General features: G+C 42.4%; 1 protein-coding gene across 1 annotated transcript in view; it reads right to left on the bottom strand.

Annotated features, from left to right (window-relative positions):
- USP10 (ubiquitin specific peptidase 10) overlaps positions 1-24,161 on the bottom strand; it is a 78,671-nt gene that overhangs the window by 22,697 nt on the left and 31,813 nt on the right. Inside the window, exons 2-4 of the mRNA XM_003778672.4 lie at positions 23,035-23,103; positions 16,564-16,624; positions 11,341-12,381 (exon numbers count right to left, since the gene is read on the bottom strand). Of these exons, the coding sequence (XP_003778720.3) occupies positions 11,341-12,381; positions 16,564-16,624; positions 23,035-23,103 (1,171 nt within the window). The remainder of the gene's footprint in view (positions 1-11,340; positions 12,382-16,563; positions 16,625-23,034; positions 23,104-24,161) is intronic.

Raw genomic sequence — 24,161 nt, 5'->3', positions numbered from 1 at the left:
GACTCAAGAGGCTGAGCCCTTTCCTCAATATGTAAGGGGCTTCGCTTAAAAATCCCTTTTATTCCAAGGTTTCGGCTACTTACTTTTCCCCACAGGCTTAAAGTCTATTGACAGTGGATTTTTACATTTGTCTTTAAACTATATCATCACAACAGTCTATCATTTCTAGTGTGTGCCACAGAACAGCAACTAATATAATTGCAGTGTTAAAAAGGTGCATTTTCAAATAACCATCAATGACGTAAAGGCATAGTGTCTCAAATAAAACTCCAGCATGATTCCAACAAGTCTTTGCCATAGTATTTTTAAATCAAATGACTTTTTTTTTTTTTTTTTTTTCTACCTAACCATAAGACTCAAAACCTGCTATCTTTCTAACATAGAAACGTTTGTTTTTTTGAGACGAGTCTTGCTCTGTCACCCAGGCTGGAGTGCAGTGGTGCGATCTTGGCTCACTGCAACCTCTGTGTCCTGGGTTCAAGTGATTCTCCTGCCTCAGCCTCCCGTGTAGATGGGATTACAGACGTGCACCACCACGCCCGGCTAATTTTTGTATTTTTAGGAGAGACAGGATTTCACCATGTTGGCCAGGCTGGTCTTGAACTCCTGAGCTCAAGTGATCCACCTGCCTTGGCCTCCCAAAGTGCTTGGATTACAGGCGTGAGCCATGGCATGTGGCTGAAACCTTTGTTAAATAACATGCTGCCTTTCGCTGAAGGCGAGTAAACCCCTGCTGAGCCCTGCCTAGGCACCGGGTAAGGAAGGCACAGAGATGAATGCGAGGTGGTCCTGCCCTAGGCAAGCTCGCAGACCAGTGAAGGGACGAACTGTGATGTCCCTGGCTCCAAACACACACTGTACAGGCTAAGCTGAAGGGGTGTTGGGGGATGGGGGGTGGGGGGTAGGGAGTGGGGGAAGGATGCTTAGCCCAGTCCAAGGGCTGCAGAAACTCTGGGAAGGTCAGGGGTTGAAGCCACCAAATGGAAGCTGAGGAAGAACAGAGATACTAGAAGGTTCTCACTGACTGGGGCAGCGGTGCTATCCAACTAGAGGAGGAATACAACAGGATGAGCAGGTTATTTTTTGTTCAGTATGGTAATGAGTTCAGTTTTAGAGATGTTAGTAAAAGATACCCAGATGAGACCAGTAAATAGTATATTTGTATTAAAAGACCAGCAAGTGACTGATTTTTTTTTTTTTTTTTTTTTTTGAGACAGTCTCACTCTGTCACCCAGGCTGGAATGCAGTGGCACCATCCTAGCTCACTCCAACCTCTGCCTCTAGGTCTCAAGCAATTCTTGTGCCTCAGCCTCCCGAGTAGCTGGGACTACAGATGTGTGCCACCATACCCAATCATAATTATTATTTTAGAGACAGGATCTTGCTCTGTTACCCAGGCTGGAGTGCAGTGGCGTGATCACGGCTCACTGAAGCCTCAACCTCCTGGGTTGAACAGATTGATAATCACACAAACATACACACAGATCCCCAGAGTTCAGGGCTGGAAGGGTAGAGAAGTGAGAAGCACGCAGGAGCAGCGTGTAGGAGTGAAGACAGCAAGTGCAGGCTGCTCAGCCAGAAGCCGGGCCGAGGAAGTAGACAGGATCATGGGTGCAAGGAGCTAGAGATCCAGGAAGATGCAGCAAAGTTTCTGGGTGGGAGAAGGAGTGAAACAGCAACTTCAGTTTTCTTGACGATATGGAAGGAAAGGTCTTCTAGGGCAGAGTTAGGGTGAAGATGCCAGAGGTGGGTGAGACAGGGCTTGAAGATGTTCATTCCTGTTTAGCACTGATACTGGAAGGAAATGAAAGAAGCCACCAGGGCCAGGCATACAAGATCTGCCTGAAACTTCCCTTCGCTGTTGACCCGTTCGAACAGACTCAAAAACATGCTTTATGACAAGGCTAACTCCACTCTTAAAAGGAAAGCAGGTGCACAGCAATCAAGAACTGGCTGCACTAAGCTCTGTCTGAAAACACAGCTTTTTTTTTTTTTCTTTGAGACAAAGTCTAGAGACAAGGTTTTGCCAGATTGGCCAGGCTGGTCTCGAACTCCTGGCCTCAAGCGATCCGCCTGCCTTGGACTCCCAAAGTGCTGGGATTACAGGTGTGAGCCACTGTGCCTGGCCTCCTTTCATGTTCTTAACTGAGTTACGTGCCCAGAATAATCTGCATGGCCTGGAGGCTCGACCATTCAATCTCTACGCAATCAGAGGATACATAAATCAACTATAAACCGACCTTTTTTCCAGCATTTATTTGTGAGACAGAGTGAACTGGTCAGACAGAAACCTTTAGTTTCTACATCAGCCATTCCCTTAAATCGATACCAGCTTCCAGTTTGCTTATTTTGAGGCGCAGGCAGGTTAAAAAGCAGTTTCACTGTTTTTCTTCCACAGTATTAAAATCAAGTCTTTTAGCATCACCCAGTGGTTTGTTCAATAACTGCAAGGAACAACATTTCACAGACACACACCTACAAAAGCGAATGAGCACAACCTCTGCAACAGCAGAACAAATGGGCCCTTGGGACATGTACTAGGAAATGTACTCCACCAGCTTTCCTTCAAGCCTTTGACAGTCTTTAAAAGGCCATTCTGGTACGACGTTGTTAAACGCAGAATAAACCTTTACAGACTTGGAAAATAAAGAAGAGACACTGAACAACCTAGATTTTTCTTAATGATTATTCTGTTACTCTAGAAAAATTTTATCTAGTGCCAAGTCTTTCATAAACTAAAATACCGTATCATTCTGTTATTAGTCTCTTATAACGATCCTAAATCCTAATCTCAGAATAAGACTGACAGAAGGCACTCAAGATTCTCCACACTGTCTCCACAGTAGCTGACCTCATCACTGCCTACCTGATATTAGTGGTGTGTGCCTCCTTCTCTGGACAGGAGGCTCCTTAAAGACAAGACTCACACTTTCAACTGCTCAACAAAGTCCGCCCCATCTAAGGTAACAGGACTTGGTGGCCTTCTGTGTCCTCAGCCTGTTACTGCCATCCCTACTAGCTGCATGAGGCCTCCCCTCCTTGCTTTCTCCCCTCAACAGCCCTCTGCCAATGATCACTTCTCTCTACAAACAGCTGCCATCTGTTCCTTTCTCATCTTATGCCTTAGACTACCCTGAAGGCAAGGCCAATCATCACTCCAACTAGACAGTGCGTGGCATACGGTAAGTTCTCATTAGACAGTAATACAGGATGAATTAAACATCTGGAGATTAAAGTTGTTGGTTACGGCAAATGACTCCATTCATATTTGTTAGAAATGACTCAACAGACTTTAAAGGTCATTTAGCTCCTGGTCCAGAAAGTCTAAATGACAGCTCCTGAGAAGATGCACAGTAAAAGGCAAGGGCCCAGGCACACAAACCAGGAAGACGGGGGTTCGCACTCTGGCTCTGCCACTTCATTCATTTTGCAGCAGATCACTCCTCACCTGGAACAGATAAGGAGCTGCACCACGCTCAGCTATAGCAAACATGACCACGCATGTAAATACATAAGCAGACCACTCCCGGTATGATGGCCAGCTCAATACAGACATCAGAATCCCCCCCCCAGAAAATAAAGAGCTAATAGAGGTGGAAGAAGGGAAAAGCAAATGAACTTATGTGAGAGTTTGAGAAAACCAACAACTTTCAGCATCCCAAGAGGAAATGTTAGCCCAGCTTCCTTAAAATCTTGACAAGTTTTAAACATCTTGACATATTAAAGATGTATTAATAAAGTTCTGTTTCAGGCAACACTTTGGGAGGCTGTGGCAGGAAGATCACTTGAGTCCAGGAGTTCCAAGACCAGCCTGGGCAACACAGTGAGACTCTGTTGCTATAAAAAATAAAAATAAAAAAATTAGCTGTACATGGTGGTGCCTGCCTGTAGTCCCAGCTACTCAGGAAGCTGGGGCAGGAAGACCACCTGCGCCCAAGAGATCAAGGCTGCAGTGAGCTATGATCATGCCACAACACTCCAGCCTGAGTGAAAGAGCAAGACACCGTCTCTTAAGAAAAAACAAAAAAAATACATTTAAAAAAAATAAAGCTCCATTTTAAGAGCAATGATTGTAAGAAATGAAGATTAAATACTTATCGTCAAAGATTGTCTCTTAAGATCCAAACACTCAAGAAACATTTAACGTCCAGTTTTGTAACATATCACACGTACATTAAGCCTTCCCATCCTGACTCATTTCGATAACCATCAACTGGAGGAGACACTAATGCTTTATGAAGTTCGTGAGCTCCTCTTCTCCCAGGCAGTGAGAAAACAGGGGTGCAAAAGCAGTTCTAATTCCTCCTAAGACCAGACCAAATTATGTTCAAGTGAATGAATCCTATTGTTATCATTCAAAAGTCAGGTCTTATGGACAAGCCAGAATTAATACCACTTCCAAATTTCTAATATCACTCTTCACTCTACTTAATTAAATTCCTCTTTCAACATCAACATTTTCATTTACGATTTTATTCCTAGCCTAAAGTCCAATACGCACTCTAATTATGGAGGCTAAAAGAATCAAAATGAGGAAGGCGGCCCACCAAGGATAGAGGGCAGAGAATTTCTAAGTTGAAACTTTAAGTCTGACCTGCATTCCAAAGTCATTGCCATTGGTGTATCTATTTTACCTTCTTTGAGGGTATATAATAGAAGTTGGCTGTAATAACAAACTTTCCCCAGAAGCCTTCTTTTCAATTCATCATGGTTGGTATAATTTACTACTTAACTGTTCAGACAGCAACTTTAGGAAGATGGCCTCCCCCAGTCCATCTTTGTCACAGGAGTTGGTGGGGCTGCCTAGAACAATGTGTGTGAAAAGGCACAAAATGCCAGAATGACTCAAAAGACACAAAACTGAAACCTGTAGTTCACTTTTGTAATAACTCACATTAAAAGGCTGAACTGAAATTTCACTCTTATGAAATCTGCTGACATACAGAAAAATGGAGTCGCTTAATAGCCTTTTTTCACATTTTAAGACATACATGGTAGATGGTAGCTCACAAGGGCTGCCACAAATCAGCCTACTGAAATTGTTTATCAACTCAAAGGCAATACCAGCATCGTAAACTTTTATGTCATTATCAGCTGTGATTATTCTTACACGTTTTACACATCAAATTCTGTTTTCCTAAAATTAGGACTTAGGGGTCATATTACCATTAAAAATCCCTGAAAATGCAAGGTGCAGAACTCTGATTCTTAGGGCTCAATAACTGGCCCGTAATCGACATTCTGGTGTTGTTGATCTGCTTTTCTGTCATCTTTCTAACTGTCCAGAACATTCTCCAAGTGCTTTTCTTTTCCTCATTACCATCAATTGGGAAGAACACACACTATTATCTTGGTTATCTAACCAGGTGGAGTACAGCAAAGTGACCAAAATGTACCACTACCCATTGACTATAGATCAACTTATGTTTCTGAAGTAGAAAGATGTATAATAAATGTGAGGCTACAAACATCAAATCAGATGTGGACTAAACTCTCAATCCACAAGGGTGGATCCCTGTAAACGGGTGCCATGCCTTTTTAACTTAGATCACGCCGCATGACCACTGCCCGTGTACTTCAGAGTTTGAAGAGGAAGTGCAAAATATCTGAGAAATCATTTCCCCCAAGGAGGGGGAGAAATATATGCATGATTCATAAACTGCCAAAATAAAGATCAATTTTAGGATACACAGCCATGCTTAATGATGGGGATATGTTCTGAGAAATGTGGCATTAGGCAATTTTGTCACTGTGGGCTCACATGCCTAGATGGTATACCCAACTACACACCTAGGCCATATGCTAGAGCCTATTGCTCCTAAGCTACAAACCCGTACAGCATGTTGTGTACTCAATACCGTAGGCAACTGTAACACAACTCACTGGTCACTAGAAATTGTTTAGCTCCATTATAATCTTATGGGACAACCGTCGTACATGTGGTCTGTAGTTGACTGAAACATCATTAAAGCAGCACATAACTGTATTTTCATTTACACTTAAATAAACACGGACAGGATAATTCATTAGAGAAGACCCAAATTGTAGTAACTTTGTTTCTCGATCCAATGCCTTTTAGGTATAAAACCACTGTGCACAATCACATGAACAGGTTTTGACTAACAATTCATAATAAATGACATTGCTAGATACTTCAATGCAACGTTTTCAGAGCTGTTCAAGAGCTCAGTTTTCCTAGTTCTCTCTCACTGGAATTTTAACTTATTTTATTGGGCAGTTGGCCGCTCTCCTTACCCAGCATTATTTATATTCTGTTAAAACAAAATATACTGTTGCATAATTTTGAAAGCAAAACATCAAATACAAAATGGCTCTATTTGTGATGTGAAAGCATCTGATACAATTTCGTCTAGTATATGAAGAATGTTCCTTAGTAAAGACCCAGGAAAAGTACAACGTTCACTAAAAGCATGTTCAATTTCAAACATCACATGTTCGTCAACTCCAAAGTATCTGTGCTAATGAGGGAAGCAGCAGCAAAGGCGCTCCCCACGTGTCTGCCATACTCACTCTTAACAAGGGTGTCGTGTTTTGCAACTACTTTCAAACACAAGCTATTAAGTTTTGGGTTTTTGAGACAGTCTCACTCTGTTGCCCAGGCTGGAGTGCAGTGGCACAATCTCAGCTCACTGCAACCTCCACCTCCTGGGTTCAAACTATTCTCCTGACTCAGCCTCCTCAGTAGCTAGGATTACAGCCATGAGCCACCATGCCCATCTAATTTTTTTATTTTTAGTAAAGATGGGATTTCGCTATGTTGGCCAGGCTGGTCTTGAACTCCTGGCCTCAAGTGATCCACCCACCTCAACCTCCCAAAGTGCTGGGATTACAGGCGTGAGCCACTGTGCTGGGCTGTATTAAGACTTTAAGGTTTCCTTTTGTTGACTCCTACTGAAAAATGGCAACCATCTCCTCTCAGACCAGTCACTGAAACACAGATCCCTCTCCAACCCTCGGGAGGACAGGCCTTTTGTGTTTAGATTCATCCTTCCCTTGGGGCTAAAGGAAGTCACTGAGTGTTCAGTTCACACGCTCTCCCCTGGCATGTCCTTCTCCTCTCAAATAACAGTTTACACTTGAAAAACAGCCAATGGAACAAAATGTTGACACATAACCTACACCGAGGAGATGGCCTTGCCACCAAGAAGGTCCAAGTAGAACCCGTTAAAGTGGATAGTTTAACAGTAATCAAGAGTTTAATGTATTTCACTTCAAAATCCTTTATACGTGATTCTTTTTCTTTTAGTCGATCTGCCTTCTTAATTTCACTTCTGATGGCATAAAAACTAGTTGGCATTTATTAAGCAGACTTAACAATAGGGGAAATAGTCCAGAAATGTGGGTATTTGAAACAAATAAACTTGAGACCAAAAATACACAAATTATTCTAAGCATTTCGTGTATAACTTTGTTTTTTTTTTTTTTTTTTTTTTAAAGAGATGGGGTCTCGGTATGTTGCCCAGGCTGGCCTCAAACTCCCGGGCTCAAGCGATCGATCCTCAAGCCTCAATTTCACACTATCATGCCTGGCAGAAAGGAATACATTTAATGTCTAAATCATTCCCTACTCCCTCTTTCCCAAAAGTTAATAACACAAATACCACTGTCTCAGTAGAAACAGATACTAATGCAAGTCAAACTCTATTATAACCCACATCAAGAGATCTTTTAACGAAACTAGACTTTCACTCAGTTAAATGCTGCTTAAAATAAGTGGGCCTACACTTAAAAGTGTGCCCACTAAAGGGAATTTGTGGTAGTGGATCTGACTTCTAACAAACTGAGTATATTTTACCACTTTTACAAAGTAAACCCCTAAGTAGGAGAATAAAACAACAAAAAAAATTTCAAACAACGCCATTCTCCCTAAGCCCTATATGATCCCAAGGGTTATTTACTGTGACTCTATTGTTCTACTATCTCACGAGACTCCTGAAACTGTCAGCAACTGCGTTCTGTCTATCGAAGGCTCAACAAACAGGCTGAAAAGAATTACATATTTTTAAAGAAACTACACTTTTGCTCAGAAAATTAAAACATCTTCATAACTGACCTAACCAAAATAGGATTAAAAAAATAATCTGTTGGGGAGGTGTTTACACTACGTCCATACAAAAATAATTACGTGAACTGTGTGTGGCAAGGCTTTCCTCTACTACCAGTCATTAAGAGGCCCTTACTTTCAGTGTTTGACGAAGCTACTTCAATTAGACTTTAACATATACAGAACATAACAAACTATTTATCAAACTATATTTAAAGTCATATGACTAAGTAGAATGTTTTAAAACATTTTAAATGAAGCTTTTCTTTCTTATTTTAAATAAAGATAGAGAAAATCTCCCTAGGATGGGAGGTTTTCCTTTGTGGAGCAATTTTAGAAACAAAACTGTAATATTCTCAGCTGGGCGCAGTGGCTCACGCCTGTAATCTCAGCACTTTGAGAGGCTGAGGCAGGAGGATCACTTGAGGTCAGGAGTTCAAGACCAGCCCGGCCAACATGGTGAAACCCGGTCTCTACTAAAAATACAGAAATTATCTGGGCGTGGTGGCGGGCACCTGTAGTCCCAGCTACTAGGGAGGCTGAGGCAGGAGAATTACCTGAACCCAGGAGGAGAAGGTTGCAGTGAGCCGAGATTGCGCCACTGCATTCCAGCCTGGGCGACAGAGTGAGACCCCCTCTCAAAAAAAAAAGAAAATAAAATTCTCATGACTTCGAACTTAGAATGCACATTTTTAAGAGAACCCCACCATGCATTTCTCATTATAGGTTAAAAATAAACTTTTAACTTAGTAATCTATATAAAGGCTTACACAATCTATTTTTTTTTTTTTTTTTTTTTTTTTTGAGATGGAGTCTCGCTCTGTCGCCCAGGCTGAAGTGCACTGGTGCCATCTCGGCTCACTGCAAGCTCTGCCTCCCAGGTTCACGCCATTCTCCTGCCTCAGCCTCCTGAGTAGCTAGGACTATAGGCACCTGCCACCATGCCCGGCTAATTTTTTGTATTTTTTTAGTAGAGACGGGGTTTAACCGCGTTAGCCAGGATGGTCTCGATCTCCTGACCTTGTCATCCGCCTACAGTAACAGTCCTTGCAATAAATACATTCTGAAAGCTGTGTTCAAGAAATCACCTGGCCTCAGTGCGGTGGCCCACGCCTGGAATCCCAACACTTTGGGAGGCTGAAGCGAGCAGATCACTTGAGGTCAGGAGTTTGAGGCCAGCCTGGCCAGCATGGTGAAACCCCGTTTCTACTAAAAATACAAAAAAACATAGTCAGACGTTGTGGCATGTGCCTGTAATCCCAGCTACTTGGGAGGCCGAGGCAGGAGAATCACTTGAACCCAGGAGGCGGAGGTTGTAGTGAGCCAAGATCGTGCCTCTTGCACTACAGACTGAGCAACAGAGTGAGACTGCATCTCAAAAAAAAGGAAAAAAAAAATCACCTGGCTTTAAAAAATATATATAAAGCCCAAAATAACGATGTTTGGCCTATCATTTCCTCATTTAAGAGAACTTCAGAACAACAAGAGTACCTGAGATACTGTATTTTGTATAAGGAATAAAATACTCTTAAAAATATATATACATTGCTTGCTATCATCCTACTGCCACCCAAAGAATGTGTTTTATTTTTTACACAATTCTGACCATCCATAGAAGGGTGTGCATTTGGCAGCTTGCTGCTACATCTTGGTAATGAAGGTTGTCAGGTGTTCCAAAAGGTCACATCAGAAAGTATTATGGAAAGCCTAAACGAAACAGCTTATTTTAACTTGGCTACTAGGTTGAGAATCTGAAGATCTGGTTACCAGGCTTGGTAGAATCCAACCTGACGACACAGCTTCTGCTTCTTAGGTACGTACAGTCACGCGCAGCGTAACAACATTTCGGTCAACAATGAGCCGCACATACGATGGTCCCACAAGATTCTAGTGGAGCTGAAGCGTCCTGCTGCCTAGTGGCGTCTCGATGCTCCTGATCCTGTGCAGGCCCCAGGCTAATGTTTGTGTCTTAGTTTTTAAGTTTAAAAAGTTAAAAACAATTTTTAATAGAAAAAAGCTTACAGGAAAGTAAGAATAAAAAGGAAGAAAATATTTTTGTATAGCTGTAGTGTGTGTTTTAAGCTAAGCATTCTTATGAGTCAAAAAGTTTAGAATTTTTAATTTAAAAGTAAAATAAAAAGTAAAAAAGTTACAGTAAGTTAAGGTTAATTTCTTATTGAGGAAAAATTTGTAAATCAACGTAGTATAGCCTAAGTGTTGAGTGTTTATAAAACTCGGCTTTGCTCAGTACCGTCCTGGGCCTTCACATTTACTCAGCACTCATCACTGACCCATCCAGAGCCACGCCAGTCTTGCAAGCTCCATTCACGGTGAGTGCTCTAAACAGGTGAAGCACTTTTCATCTTTTATACCGTATCTGTACTATATTTTTTCTATGTCTAAATGTGTTCAGGCACACAAATACTTAGCACTGTGTTACAACTGCCTACAGTATTCAGTAGTAACACGCTGGACAGGTTTGCAGCCCGGGAGCAACAGGCTGCACCACTAGCCTAAGGCTCTACCATCTGTATTTGTGTAGTACTCTCTGATGTTAACACCCACATCTCGGAACACATATCCATCATTAAGCAACATGTGGCTATGTGAGCACACATACCTCTTTCATACCCTGCTGTATTTCTGACTTCCTACTGTAACTTTTTAAAAACAATCTGTGAATTGTTTCTATTTTTATTGTGAATTGTTTCTACTTTGGAGCCTTAGCACTCTAAAATAAAATATTAACTTTGGGCTGAACTCTTAACATTTTTGTCTTCCTTTCAAGAGCTGACCTTGGTGTATCAAAATTCTGAATAAAATCCATTTACTCAAATCCAAAAAAAACATGTTATTTCACAAAATGCTTTCTTGTATCTTAAGAAATATAAAAAAGAAGGAGCACACAGTGAGTACAAATCAGGATTATCATACCAAAGGTATATCACAGAAAAAGTCCATTATACATTCACACCGTGGAGCAGAATTACTTGAACAAAAGGCAAGAAATGGAAATGTAACTTGTCAACAGAAAAGAACTAACAGACATGGATCTTTCACTTAACATGAAGTTAGGACAACCCTCTCCTCCCATTTGTTTCTATATTGTCTTACTTTTAGAGAACATTTAAGACATAGGCATTCTTCAGACAGTGCTATTAATACACAGGTCATCTGCCATTGTTATGGGTAACACTCTATCACCACAGTCTATAAGCCCAGTTGATGAGGTCTGCTCCCATCTTCACTCTAGATTTGTATCTTTTCAACTATACCTGCAATCTTTATGGCTACAGGATCCTCTGAAACTGGAACAAGCCCTTCTTTGACTTCACTCTGCTTTTCAGAAACCAGGGGAGATATGGCGGGAGGGGAATACTTAGTTTCCACATAGGCCACTGGCGAGGAGGAAGAGGGCTTAGAATCGTGAAAGAGACTGGCCCAGGACTTGGGCTGGCTGACAGGGAGGGTGCCTGATGCAGAGCCCGTGCCGTCAGCAGGAGGTGATGCACTCTCGGGTTTGGTTGGGTCCAAGTCTACGCTTTCCGTGGTGTGCAACTCCACCCCGTTGGTAGCTGTGCCCTCACCCGATGATTCAAGTATTTGTCCATTAGCAACTCCAAGGTTTTCAGTAGTATCGGTACCAACGCAGGGCTGCGCCCCAGCTGTCCTTGACAGGGTGTCTCTGCCAGCCTCTGCAGGGAAGCAGGACTGACCAAAATCAGCCCCGGGGCCCCCCTCCGGCTGCCCTGCAGTCCTGGTGTCACTGCCAAGTGCTCCAGGGAAAGGACTGTCAGGCACAGTGTCACTGACAGAGTCCGTGGAGTTCTGCGGGCTGTTACAAGTCCTGGGCGTAACTGACGGGGGCATGTCACCCATAAATTCTGCATCCTCTGCACTGACACTGTTCGGGACTGCTGAATTGGCATGGCCATTGACCAGGGCTTCTGTGGAAATACTATCATCGCCACCATCTTTCAAATAGCTGTAATATCCAGGTGGCCGCTTTTTCTTCTTTTTACGCTCCCTTTGTCCAAGACCACCTGAGACACCATCGTTTTCCAAAACTTCCGCCTCCACATTAGAACTTCCATCCAAAGCGAGGGCAGAGCCTGGGTACTGGCAGTCGATGGAGCCATAGCTTGCTTCTTTAGTGATACCATCAGGGGTTGTTTTGGAAGTTGTACAACCGAGAATAAATTCAGGGGCCTGAGGGTTCAGTGTGCTTGAAATACTGTAGCTGGGGGTTCTCGGCAAAGTGTCACTGGGTTCAATGACTTCATCGACACCAAACTCAATTCTCTGATATTCTTGTCCTGTTTAGAAAGAAAACTATTAGTTAAGAACACAGTTCTACAAACTCTAAGTACCAGTAATTACTCACTTTCTCTTTGAAAATGAAAACCTTAAATTCTCTTCCTAATCAACAAATCTATTACGTCCTTTACTTACGCTGAACAATTTGCTGAAAATGAAACAACTATAAAATTATTATTTAATTTGGGGATATGAAAAGCAGAAGCCTGTACTTATCTTTCTAGCTAAGGCTTTCAGAAGGTAGAAATTAAAATAAATTTGTAATAAAAAGCAAGTAATATTTTGCCAGTTTAAAAATACCTCTCAATGGAATCTGACTTTCTTATAGCTGCCTTATGCCTGAGATAAAGGAATATGTATTTTGGACAACTTAAATTTTAAAAGATCATGACAACTAACTTAGGGACTTAAAACATGGTTAAATCAGCTTCTCTAGTTAACATGATTTGATTAATTCCAAAAACATGAACTATGCAAAGAATCCTATACATACTGGATAGGAGAAATTAGAAAGTATAAATTTAAAAACAAAAAAAAAAGATGTCAAAAAAAGATTCAACAACAAAAACAAAGAATCCTATATATAAAAGCGCACTTCAGAGCACTCTTCTGAATTCTGTATCTCTTGGTCTCCTCCACTGGTAACCTTCAATTAAGTCTGAAAAATGGCCCTGACATGAACACATGCAAATGTCCTCTAAATAAATTCACACTGGATTAACTCCATGGGTGGTAAAGCCTTCCAAAAATACCAAAAGAAAAAGTTAGAATTGTGAACTTTTAAATATCTCTTGGGAAGCCTTCAATACTTCCCAGTTAACCACAATCCACATATTTCATTCATGCTAAGACAGACGTATTTTTATAGTTTACATCACTGAAATCAGGTTAAGTTTTAGAATCAATTGTGTCTTTCAACAGACATCAAGCATCAATGTCACCTTATATTTGATAAAAAGTTACACATTTTGAAGTTAAGGAAAGGACACATGCCTTATATTTCATCTTTAATGCATAAAGATTTCTTCCAGGCTAGCATTAAGGGGCCAATTTTTTTTTCAAGGCATCTATCTCAAGAAAAGAAACTAATACCCAAAGAACGGTGTTCTACTGCGGAGAGTTGAATATATTTTACCTTGGAAGGACCCCTAGAAGTCTTTTTGTAGAAGAAAAAATACAGACGCTGAGAGGGGCCAGTTACGTGCAAGTGAGTGGGCAGGAGGCTGGAGCTACACAGCCTCCTGAATCTTTGTATGCTTTGGAATCACAGCCCCCCACTGTGGGGGGTGAGGGGTGGTGGCAGCACAATCCTGCTCCAACAACAGAAAGTTCCTGGAAAAGAACACTGATGACAATCACACCTAACAGCAAGTTTATGTATAAAGTCACGACCATCTAATTCCTTTGGCTACTATTTATTTTTTGTTTCCTTACTTTAAAAAGAATTATCAAGGGGAAATGAATTTATTATCAGATGTAGGGGATGACTGTTCATTTTGGTTCCAGACATCCCCTATTCCCTGATGTTCTGGGGCTGTCAAGGCTCCCCGGATTGAAACGGGTGTGCCTGGGGAAGAAGGCTCCACGTGGAGCCTGCCCTTTGAAGGCTGTGAAATCACATTCGAAACTAGAACATGTTGTGTCATTCTGCTTATGCAAGACTGATTATTTCTAAGACGCAGATGTGCTGTCCACATCTCAATTCTCAATCTTATCAGAAAATAAAACATTCTAGAATGTGATGTAACGTGAACAGAACCATTTCAGTATGTTATAGTTAGTATCAAACATTTACTCAATACCATGTTTGATCATCTCACTAGAAGGCAGATTCCTAGCCAGCACAGTTCCTCTTCTTATCGAGGAACACTCACAATGGACGCACATGACTTGCACCGCATGGCAGAGAGCTCAGAGCCCAATCTGCCAGGCAGACGAAGTGCAGGACGGCCTGCACGCTTGGCTTCAACAACCCAATCAATACATTAGGAAAATGGAAACTCAACACTCAGGTAATGCAGGCAGAGGCTCATAAAACCATGAATCCTAACACAGCATTTCTCCAAGGTTGCTCACTGCAGTACATGCAGTAGAGTGGCCTGCACTGCGAGGCAGGGGGCGAGGGACGGAAATACACAGAGATTAGTAACACAAGGGCCCTGCTCAGAGAGTTCACATTTATTAGGGAGACAAATATCAACAACTGAGAATGAAAACATGGAGGGAGGGGAGAGAAGGCTGTGAATAGCTTTAGAAAAAGGATTCTTCTGGATGCAGGTAACAGTGATCCACTTCTATAAGAAACTAGAGGTCAGTGGAACTTGATGGATCACTGAATTGCTAAGGGCGGGGTGAAGGAGTGGTATCTCAAGCGGTATCTCAAGCTTTAGGAACATCTAAAACAGGCAGTGCTTGAGGTGAAGGACAACCATTCACTTTGATTTGATTATTACTTGTTGTATGCCTGTATGAAAATATCCCATGTACCCCATATATATATACACACCTACTATGTACCTACAAAAATTAAAATATAAAAAAATTTAAAAAACACAAAAATAGAAAAGGCCGAGATGTAAAAGGGAGGCCACGATGAGGTGCCTCTGCAAAGGGCTTGCTGCAGCTGGAGGTGGTAGGAGGGAGCAGAATAAAGCATCCTAAACCATTCATCCAACAAATGTACTGAGAGCTTACAACATTCCAGATACTACAGGCGCAGTGACAGACATAGAGCAATGGACCCTGCCATCAGCAGCTGAGCAGGCTGGAAAGGGAGGCAGGCCCATGACAGTGCCCACAGGCTCTGTACAGTCGAACAGGCACTGGAAGAGAAACTAATGTCATGGAAACACAAGATACCCAGAAAGGCTGCAGAGAAAAGCAGGCCTGTCACTAACTGTGCAAACTAGTGGCAAGATTCCAGTAGTGTTTTTGGCAGAAAAAAGGCAGGACTTAGAGGGAAGAGAGTAAAGAATGGAGAAAAAGGGCCAAGAAGCAGTCATTGAAAAGGGCAGGCAGGCTGGAAGGAGGGAGGGGGAAGCAGAACTCCAGAGGCTGGGGGAGCTGGTGGTGCCCACTGCACAGGCAGGAGGGTGAACTCAAAGAAGTGATGTGCATGGGAAAATCATGGTGCATTTGTAAGCACTGGTTCAACATGAGCAGCATGCTCACTACGTGCAAAGCACACAGTGACAGAGGAAGTCCCACTGACTCAGACGCCTGAGAGGCTGACATCAGCCGATTAAAAGGTGGCTCAGGAGGCTGAGCAGCCCGGCTTTCGGGTCCCTCAAGCTTCATTTATTTTATTACTTGTCCTAAGCTATTGTTAGATCTGCTCTTTCCCTTACGGTCTCCCACATTTCTTATAAATCTAAAATTTTAGATATAATCACTCCCTGATGTTACTGGAGATAAAACGTTTGGTTAGTCTTTTCAAGGTTTCTATTGAAGCCTAAATTGTAATTAAAACCCCTTTCATAAGTCTGACCATGCTAACTGAACAGGGAATCCAAACCCCTAACTCTCAAAGAAAAAGTTTGGCATCCGTTTCCTGGAGGCCAGTAAGGGCCTTTAAAGTGATTCAGATTGAAAAATGATCTAGACAAATTTGAACTGTGCAAGGGCAGCCTGCAATCAATAATTAAACGACCTTGTTGGTATTCCAACACTGGGTACTTAAGCAATACAAAATCATTGCATCTCCATAAGCACCATCTCTGGCAATCAGCTTAGTGCCTGTGATGGAGACCCAAAAAAGTAACAGACCAGGAGGTGAAAAGGTGACCTGAGTTCCCAAGAGTCAGCGACAGACCAGGACATGAATGTGAACTGCAAGAACAATAGATGCCAGCTGCCCCTTAGTTTACAAAGAACACAGGCTCAGAAGCTAGCTGTCGCTGGAGCCAGCAGGCTGCTTAGCAACAAGACCCAAAGTTCGCTTCAACTCCAGCGTGTGCTGATGAAGAGTAACATACCTGTTGCACTCAGAACTGTTACAAAAACTTTAAAACCAATTCACTAGTCAAAGTGATTCAGCAATTAAATACATTACAGTTTACAGCAAAAACTTCAAGCTGCAAAGAAATGTTTATTCAAATGGGAAACAATGTTTACAGGTAGCCTGCCCACCCAGCACGTATGGCCAAATTCCCTTCAGGGAAATAAGGAGAGAACTAGCTTACCATCAGGTAGTTTATCCACAGCCTGTGTGCCACACAGAACTGTTCCACTGTATGGAGGAAGCTGCACAAAGAATCAGAAAACAAATTTTAATTCAACAAAATGTTAAAACCAACACTTACCACTTAATTAAGGCAACAATTCATTAAAACTCTTAATCCATACAACTTTGCATGCCATTACTTTTAGCAGAATAACATACATGAAGAGTCAGTGCAATCTAAATCATCTTCATTTAAGGAAAAAAACACAATAGAAATGCTTTCAAATATTTATCACTATTAAACAGATCCGAAAATGAAGCCAAAAAGAATAAAAATGAACTCCAATGGACATGTAAATCAGCTACAATAAAATGCTTATGATACATCCTTCTTTCCACAGGATGTCAGTCACTGACCATCCAGACCACAGACACTTTTGTTTGTGCACTAGTGAAGATGGCTCTTCCTAAGTGCACCTCTTATTCACGATCACTACATTGCAACACAGCCAGTAGAGGCTGGGACCAGGTCCATGGTCGGACAGCAGAGGAAAGCGCACTATAAACAAAAAGCCTGGTGAGTGCGGCTCCCTTTTTAACACAGTGCCTTAATTAACTAAATTAACAGCTAGAAGTCACATTCCTTGTTTGGTAGACAGAAAGCAGAATGGGAACTGTCTGACCTCTTTGTAAAAAGCTGAAAGGTTATCTCAAAAATAACTTAAATTCTTCTTCTTCCTAGCTATTCCATAACATTTATTTAAGAGTTGGAAATGCTTCCAATGGACACATTGGGTGTAAGAAAGTTTAGGAAGGGGCCGGGCATGGTGGCTCATGCCTGTAATCCCAGCAATTAGGGAGGCTGAGGTGGGTCAATCACTTGAGGTCAGGAGTTCTAGACCAGTCTGGCCAACATGGTGAAACCCCATCTCTACTAAAAATACAAAAAATCAGCTGAGCGTGGTGGCAGGCACCTGTAATCCCAGCTACTTGTGAGGCTAAGGCAGGAGAATCGTTTGAACCTGGGGGGTGGAGGTTGCAGTGAGCCGAGATCGCGCCACTGCACTCCAGCCTGGGCAACAGCACGAGACTCTGTCTAAAAAAAAAAAAAGTTTAGGAAGAAAAGGGGTAAGGTAAGCAGAGAGACAAACTGCTACCTGAGGGCAGAACAAAAGAACAAAAAGACATTCTGGTGCAGCACTTCCCAAAGTCTGTTCACTGCAGTACAATGGCCAGTGCAGGAATGGGCCTAGGGCCACAAAGTTCAGAGGCTCCCGGGTGAGTCTCATGCCCAACACTGTATGAGAGCTGCTGCTTGATTGGCTTCCTCAGCTGATTTCTCCAATGAGATCTCAGCACACCATTTCAATAATCACAGCAATAAAAGCTTCTCTCTGCAAGTAACCCAGTAAGTTCTCTTCCCAGAGAATTAAGACAAACAGGAAGACACAGGGCAATTCAAAATAAGCCAACACCTTCAGGAGCTGACAGCTGCACTTATCTCCACCACCAGGGGGCAACCTAGTACTCATCACGTTGACACCCAGAAGAAAGCATTCTGTATGCCGAGATGGGCTACACTAGCCTTGGCACCCCCAAGGCAAAGACCATTCCACACACCAGCATTGACGCTGGCAGGCACCTGGAGCAGAGAGGTGGGTCTATAAGGGCAGTGGACAAAGCGGCCATGTGTGTCTCAGGAAGCCTCCAATCTCATTCAAAACCCTCTGTGGTCACAAAAGACAGTTTAGAAACTGATACATAGAATGCCCTCTCTTTTTCTGTTAATGACACTAGGATGCCCCCTGGTGACAGAACGCTGTATTATTTTGAGGCATGAAAAGTGTTTTGAATCACTATTTTTACACAAAATCATTGTAACATCAAGAAATCTTTTTCTGAGTCAAAACAGTTTCATCACTATTGTATCAATGTTCTCTTCATACTCCCGGTATTCTGTTCTGCTCGGGGAAGAGAGAATGCTAAAGAAAACCTCCAGACCCGAGAGAGTGCAGCAGGCCGGGAAGACGCACAATTCGGAGAAGGGACCTCTTCACCCATCCACTTCAAAAGCCAGTGCAAGGCAGAGAGCTGTTAGAACCCTGATCACCATCTTCCGGCTGTCCCCTTCCTCAACATTCAACCACGGGGTGTGAACACTCACTCAACTCCCAGCCACTCCCACAACATGCAGAAGAAAACCCCAGCAATCAGGAAAAATACACAGATGACGCTGAGGACAAGACAAGTGGAGAGGCGGGGCCAGTAATGCCAGGTGGCGCTGACTGAGGGTGGAGAGGCTGGAGAGGCTGGACCAGTGACACCAGGTGGCACTGACTGGGCACTCAGGGTGTGCCAGGCACACATCCTGCTCCTCCTCAACAACTCTGGGGAGGAGGTCCTGTTACTGCGGCCCTCTGACAGATGAGGATGCCAGGTGACACTGCTAGTAAGAGGCACAGCAGGGATCCGGTGAGACGACCACCATCAAACTCCCAGATGACACTGCCACCTTCGGTAAGTGTGCTCAACACACTTAATTTGATTTGCTAAGCTGATAAAAGAGTGCACCTGCAGGAATGCCGGATGGGTTGTGGCACTGTGGAAATGTGTGTGTTTTACTCCACAGGCACACAGCACCTTTCATTCGACAAACCTCCCTCACACATCAGATGCACTTAGTCTGTGGTAAGTGGACATCTAAATACACAACAGAATAAAAGTGCAAGGATGGTTCGAAGTTCACTCATTAACCATATAACTATTTGTAAGAATACAAAGTTCAAAAATCAAAGCAAAGACATAAAATTCCTTACACAAATGCAAAGTGAGCAATGGAAAAAACCATCATCTATTAATAGTTATGCTAAACACACAGTCTGAAAACAGTGCTGCAGCCTTGTGAAAAGGATACTTGGGCCCGTGGCTAGGAAGGTCATGTTCTGAAGTCTCCCTCTGGGGCTACCTGTGTGTTCTGCTTTCCATCTCAAAGACTCTCCTGAACCACAAAGCCCTCCTTTAAAATCCCATTAAGACACCAAATTAGGCCGGGCGCGATGGCTCACGCCTGTAATCCCAGCACTTTGGGAGGCCGAGGTGGGCAGATCACAAGGTCAGGAGATCAAGACCACCCTGGCTAACACGGTGAAACCCCGTCTCTACTCAAACTACAAAAAATTAGCGGGCGAGGTGGCAGACGCCTGTAGTCCCAGCTACTCGGGAGGCTGAGGCAGGAGAATGGCATGAACCTGGGAGGCAGAGCTTGCGGTGAGCCGAGATGGCGCCATTGCACTCCAGCCTGGGCGACAGAGCAAGATTCCGTCTCAAAAAAAAAAAAAAAAAAAAACCACACCAAATTGAGAACTGTCTCTACTCTCTACTCTCCATGAGTACCCACACACACCCACACCACACACACTGCCCACTGCCAACACTATGTCATCGGGGGCTTATTTACTCAGTCATGGTTGGGATGTGTGCTACTTCCAAAGCCGAGATTCTGGAAACTTTAAAGAATGGTGAGCATTTCCTCTTTCTTTCTGAACATAAATAACAGGATTACGACTGAGGTTTAAACATGCTTATTAAATAAGTTGACTGCATTTTTTCCACTGGAGAAAATCATTTTTAAATCACTGAAGCACAACTCTAGAAAAGACGCCAGCTACCTTTCACCTGAATTCGTTTCTCCTGATGCCACTGAATTACTAGCCACCTTATCTTGCCAGTGGCAAGCTGCCAAGCAAACTAAAAGACAAAGCAGCCCTCCGCTGGCAGGAGGGGCTTCTGCAGGAAGGCAGAACGCTCTTTCAGCTTAACATCCCACGTTTCTTAATTTTGATTTTTCAATTCATGGCCCCAAGTAGAGAAAACAATGTTTTATCAAGCTCCTAATAGCCGAGAAAAAGCGTATGAAAAATTCGGCTAGATTGTAACTTATGCCACGGCCACATGGTAGTAACACTGCATGTTTGAGAGGCAATTATGTTACCTGAGAGATAACAGGCCAAACTGTGCTGTGGAAGTGACACGCCTTCCCCTCGCCACTCACACACCCACAGGCCCAACCACATGCCGCCCCGTGAAAGTGAGTTCCTGTGTAATGATGTGCTATTATAATTCAGACTCCTGAAGACTGGGGAAAACAACTCCATCCAATTATGTTAATTAGCCTGCATTTTCCTTTTGCAGGTTACTGTGATTTTGATAAACTCTTTTTAGACCCCTCCAAACTTCACCATATGCTCAAAAATAAGAAAAACAGAAAAGCCCAAATAAGCCCCGACACACTTCGAGTTCTGATGCTCGGGCTCATTTTCATGAGACACAGTCACGTCTTCTGTGAATAAAAGGTTTGGCATAACTTACCATCTGTACCCTTTTCATCCATTTCTACTAACATCTGTTACTCACTAGTTATCGGACCATACATTAGCTGATTTCCCAACATTTCCATGACGTCAATAAGCATTCTGCATTTTTTCAATTTAAAAAACAGAAGAGAGAGAAAAGAAATGGGAGGCCCAAAAGGAAAGAACGTGCCCAAGCCCTCCGAGCCTGTGGAAGTGGCAGAACTGAAGCGACCCCAGGCCTTCAGACTTGAAATACGGTGCACTTTTCACTTTCCTATCACATGAAAACTCAAGTTTTTGTCTACTCACTTGCAAACAGGCACACACCCATCCACATGTGTACACAAGTGAGAAAACCTGTAGCAACTAAAACGTATGGTTACATTGGTGTGATGTGGGGAAAAATGCAAAATCCCCTTACTTAAAAAAAAAAAAAAAAAAAATACACACACACACACACAAATTACGTGGGCCTGGCAGCACACACCTGTAATCCCAGCTATTCAGGGGCTGAAGCATGAGAACCCCCCTGAGGCGGGGCGGGGGGTCAAAGCTGCAGTGAATTGTGATTGCACTCTGCACTCCAGCCTGGGCAGAGTGAGACCCTGTCTCGAAAAAAATAAAAAAAAAAAATAGAAAAAAAAAAATAAAATAAAACGTGTGGTGTTTATAATAGAGATAAGCAATAGGCCCACAGAATAGCACATTCGGAACCAGGGGAGATGTGCTGCCCAACAGGGCTGACAGGACGGCTAAGGGCTGAGTTCCCATGAACAGTGAGGAGGCACCTGCCAGGGCCACAGGGGAGGGGAGTTCGATGCCACCTCACACATATACAAAATTCAGTGCCTCAATTTCAGCTTATTACACGCTGAAGCGTGAAAACAAAATCCGAAAACTTTTAGAAGAAAACAGACAAATGTCTTCGTTATCTCAAGGATGGGAAGAATTTCCTAAAGATATTTTTAAAACTAAAAATCCACAAACTATAAGGAAAAAAAAATCAATTCAGTTGACATTAAAGTTAAAAGTGTACTCCTCTTATCCAACAACAACAACAAAAAACCTAACCCCAAAAAGGTGCCTAACATGTGAAGCTTAAAGCCCTCATGCTACGAACAGATGCTTGTAAAACCAAAGACTAATCCTAAAATCAGTAAGAAAAAGACAAGCTACTTGATTTAAAACTATGGACAAGGGATATAAATCAACTAATTCACAGCAGAGGATATCCGTATTGCCAGCAGACATGTGAAGAGAATGAAATAGTACCCAGCTGTTTGTAATCTGGGAGATGTAAATTAAAACAATGAGAGTCCATTTACTACATATCAGATTCACAAAAATTTTAAATACGCCAACACCAAGAGTTAGCAAGAATTTTTTTTTAATACGAGCAAGAAAACTCCCATGCACTGCTGATGGGAATGAAGACTGTTAAAATCCTAAATAGCAAACGAGCAGTCTCTAGTGAAACTGAAGAGGCTCAGTCCACAGAACCCAGTAATTCCATTCCCAGGTCTGTATCCCGGAGGAGCCCACAGAGGGGCACGAGGAGACACGATAAAATACGTTGAGTGCAATATTTTTAACGGCTGAACTAGAGACCGAAATGGCCCTCAACAGGAAAATATGTAAGTAAATTGCAGTGTGTTCAATCAGTGGTACTGAGCCCTGGAAATCAAAGAACAAGGACAAATTTCTCAGCATAAAGAATACAACGTTAGTTTAAAATAAATGACAAAATGAATATAGTATACCATTTACGTGACACTTTAAAGTACATAAAACACGGCGATTGACGTAGTATATGATAAAAGGTGAAAAACAGTCAGGACCAATATTTCCCAATTTCAGCAGAGTAGTTGCTTCTGGGGAGAGATGGGAGAGAGGTCCAAAGGAGGATTCAATTGCATCTGTAATGCTTTATTTGCTTTTCAAAGCCTAATAAAGTAAATACAGCAAAATGTCAAATCAAATGTCAGTCTAATCTAGCTGGTGGGTTGAGGCATTTCTCATATTATTCTCCATACTTTTCTCTACTCTGGAATTCTTTATTTAAAAAAACAAATTAAAATAGAAACATAACTATTAATTGTATCTACCCACGTACTCACTAAAACACAGTTTTGTCTTACCTCAACTGAAGATCGAGGAGTCACAAAGAACTGATTGAATTCATCAGGGCTAAAATCTCCAAAAATATACTGAAAAAAATAAGAGAGTCACTGATCACATAAAATATACAAATTATGTACTTTCAGAAAAAATGCTACATATTTTAACAATCCTATGCAACATTTGGGCCATAACCCCCAAGATCCTTTCTCAATTAAACAGAGGATCTGCAACTCAGAGTTCTAGGCTGTTTATATAAAAGAAATACTACTGAACCTTTCCTACAAATTGTCAAAGAACACTATGAAACTGATAAAGCTTATTTTGAAACAAGTCAATTTTCTATGCCAAACTTGTCGAGTCCTGCTTGCAGGAGACTTTTATTGGTTCACAAATACTGCCAGTTGTTCCATTTACCTTTCTGCTGACTCATGCCACTACCTCCATTTCCGTTTTCTCTGCCAAACATACTAAAGAAAAGCAGAAAATGTGGTTCAAATGGGAATACAAGGAAATCCAAAAAAGGAAAATGTTAATGATCCTGATTAATGATCTTTAAAAATATCTATATAACTTTTTAGTTTAAAAATGCATTTCCACAGGATACACATATACACAGATACACATATTATCAGACAGACACAGCCCTTGTCGCAAGCCCTGATTTCACGGAATTCAGAATGTGACTTTCTGGAAAACGAAGTGGTTAAACTGCATGGATGTGAGTCTGGCAAGTGCCTACCAGTTCATATTCTCCATGGAGCTTCAAGAAACAAGTCATTGAGGCCTTGCGCAGTAGCTCACACCTATAATCCCAGCACTCTGGGAGGCTGACATGGGCGAATCACTTAAGGTCAGGAATCTGAGACCAGCCTGGCCAACATGGTGAAACCCCCATCTTTACTAAAAATACAAAAATCAGCCAGGCGTGGTGGCATGTAACTGTAGTCCCAGCTGCTCGGGAGGCTGAGCCAGGAGAATTGCTTAAACCCGGGAGGCGGAGCTTGCAGTGAGCTGAGATTGAGCCACCACACCTCAGCCTGGGCAACAGAGCCAGACTCCATCTCAAAAAAAAAAAAAAAAAAAGAAGTCATTGAGAAGAATCAGCGATTTCCACAATGGAGAAGCAATGATTCATTCATTTAAT

The sequence above is a fragment of the Pongo abelii genome, chromosome 18 (genome assembly GCF_028885655.2).
Source record: "Pongo abelii isolate AG06213 chromosome 18, NHGRI_mPonAbe1-v2.0_pri, whole genome shotgun sequence".
NCBI lineage: Eukaryota > Metazoa > Chordata > Mammalia > Primates > Hominidae > Pongo > Pongo abelii.
The sequence above is the reverse complement of the archived record's forward strand: the minus strand, read 5'-3'. Positions and strand labels throughout refer to the sequence as shown.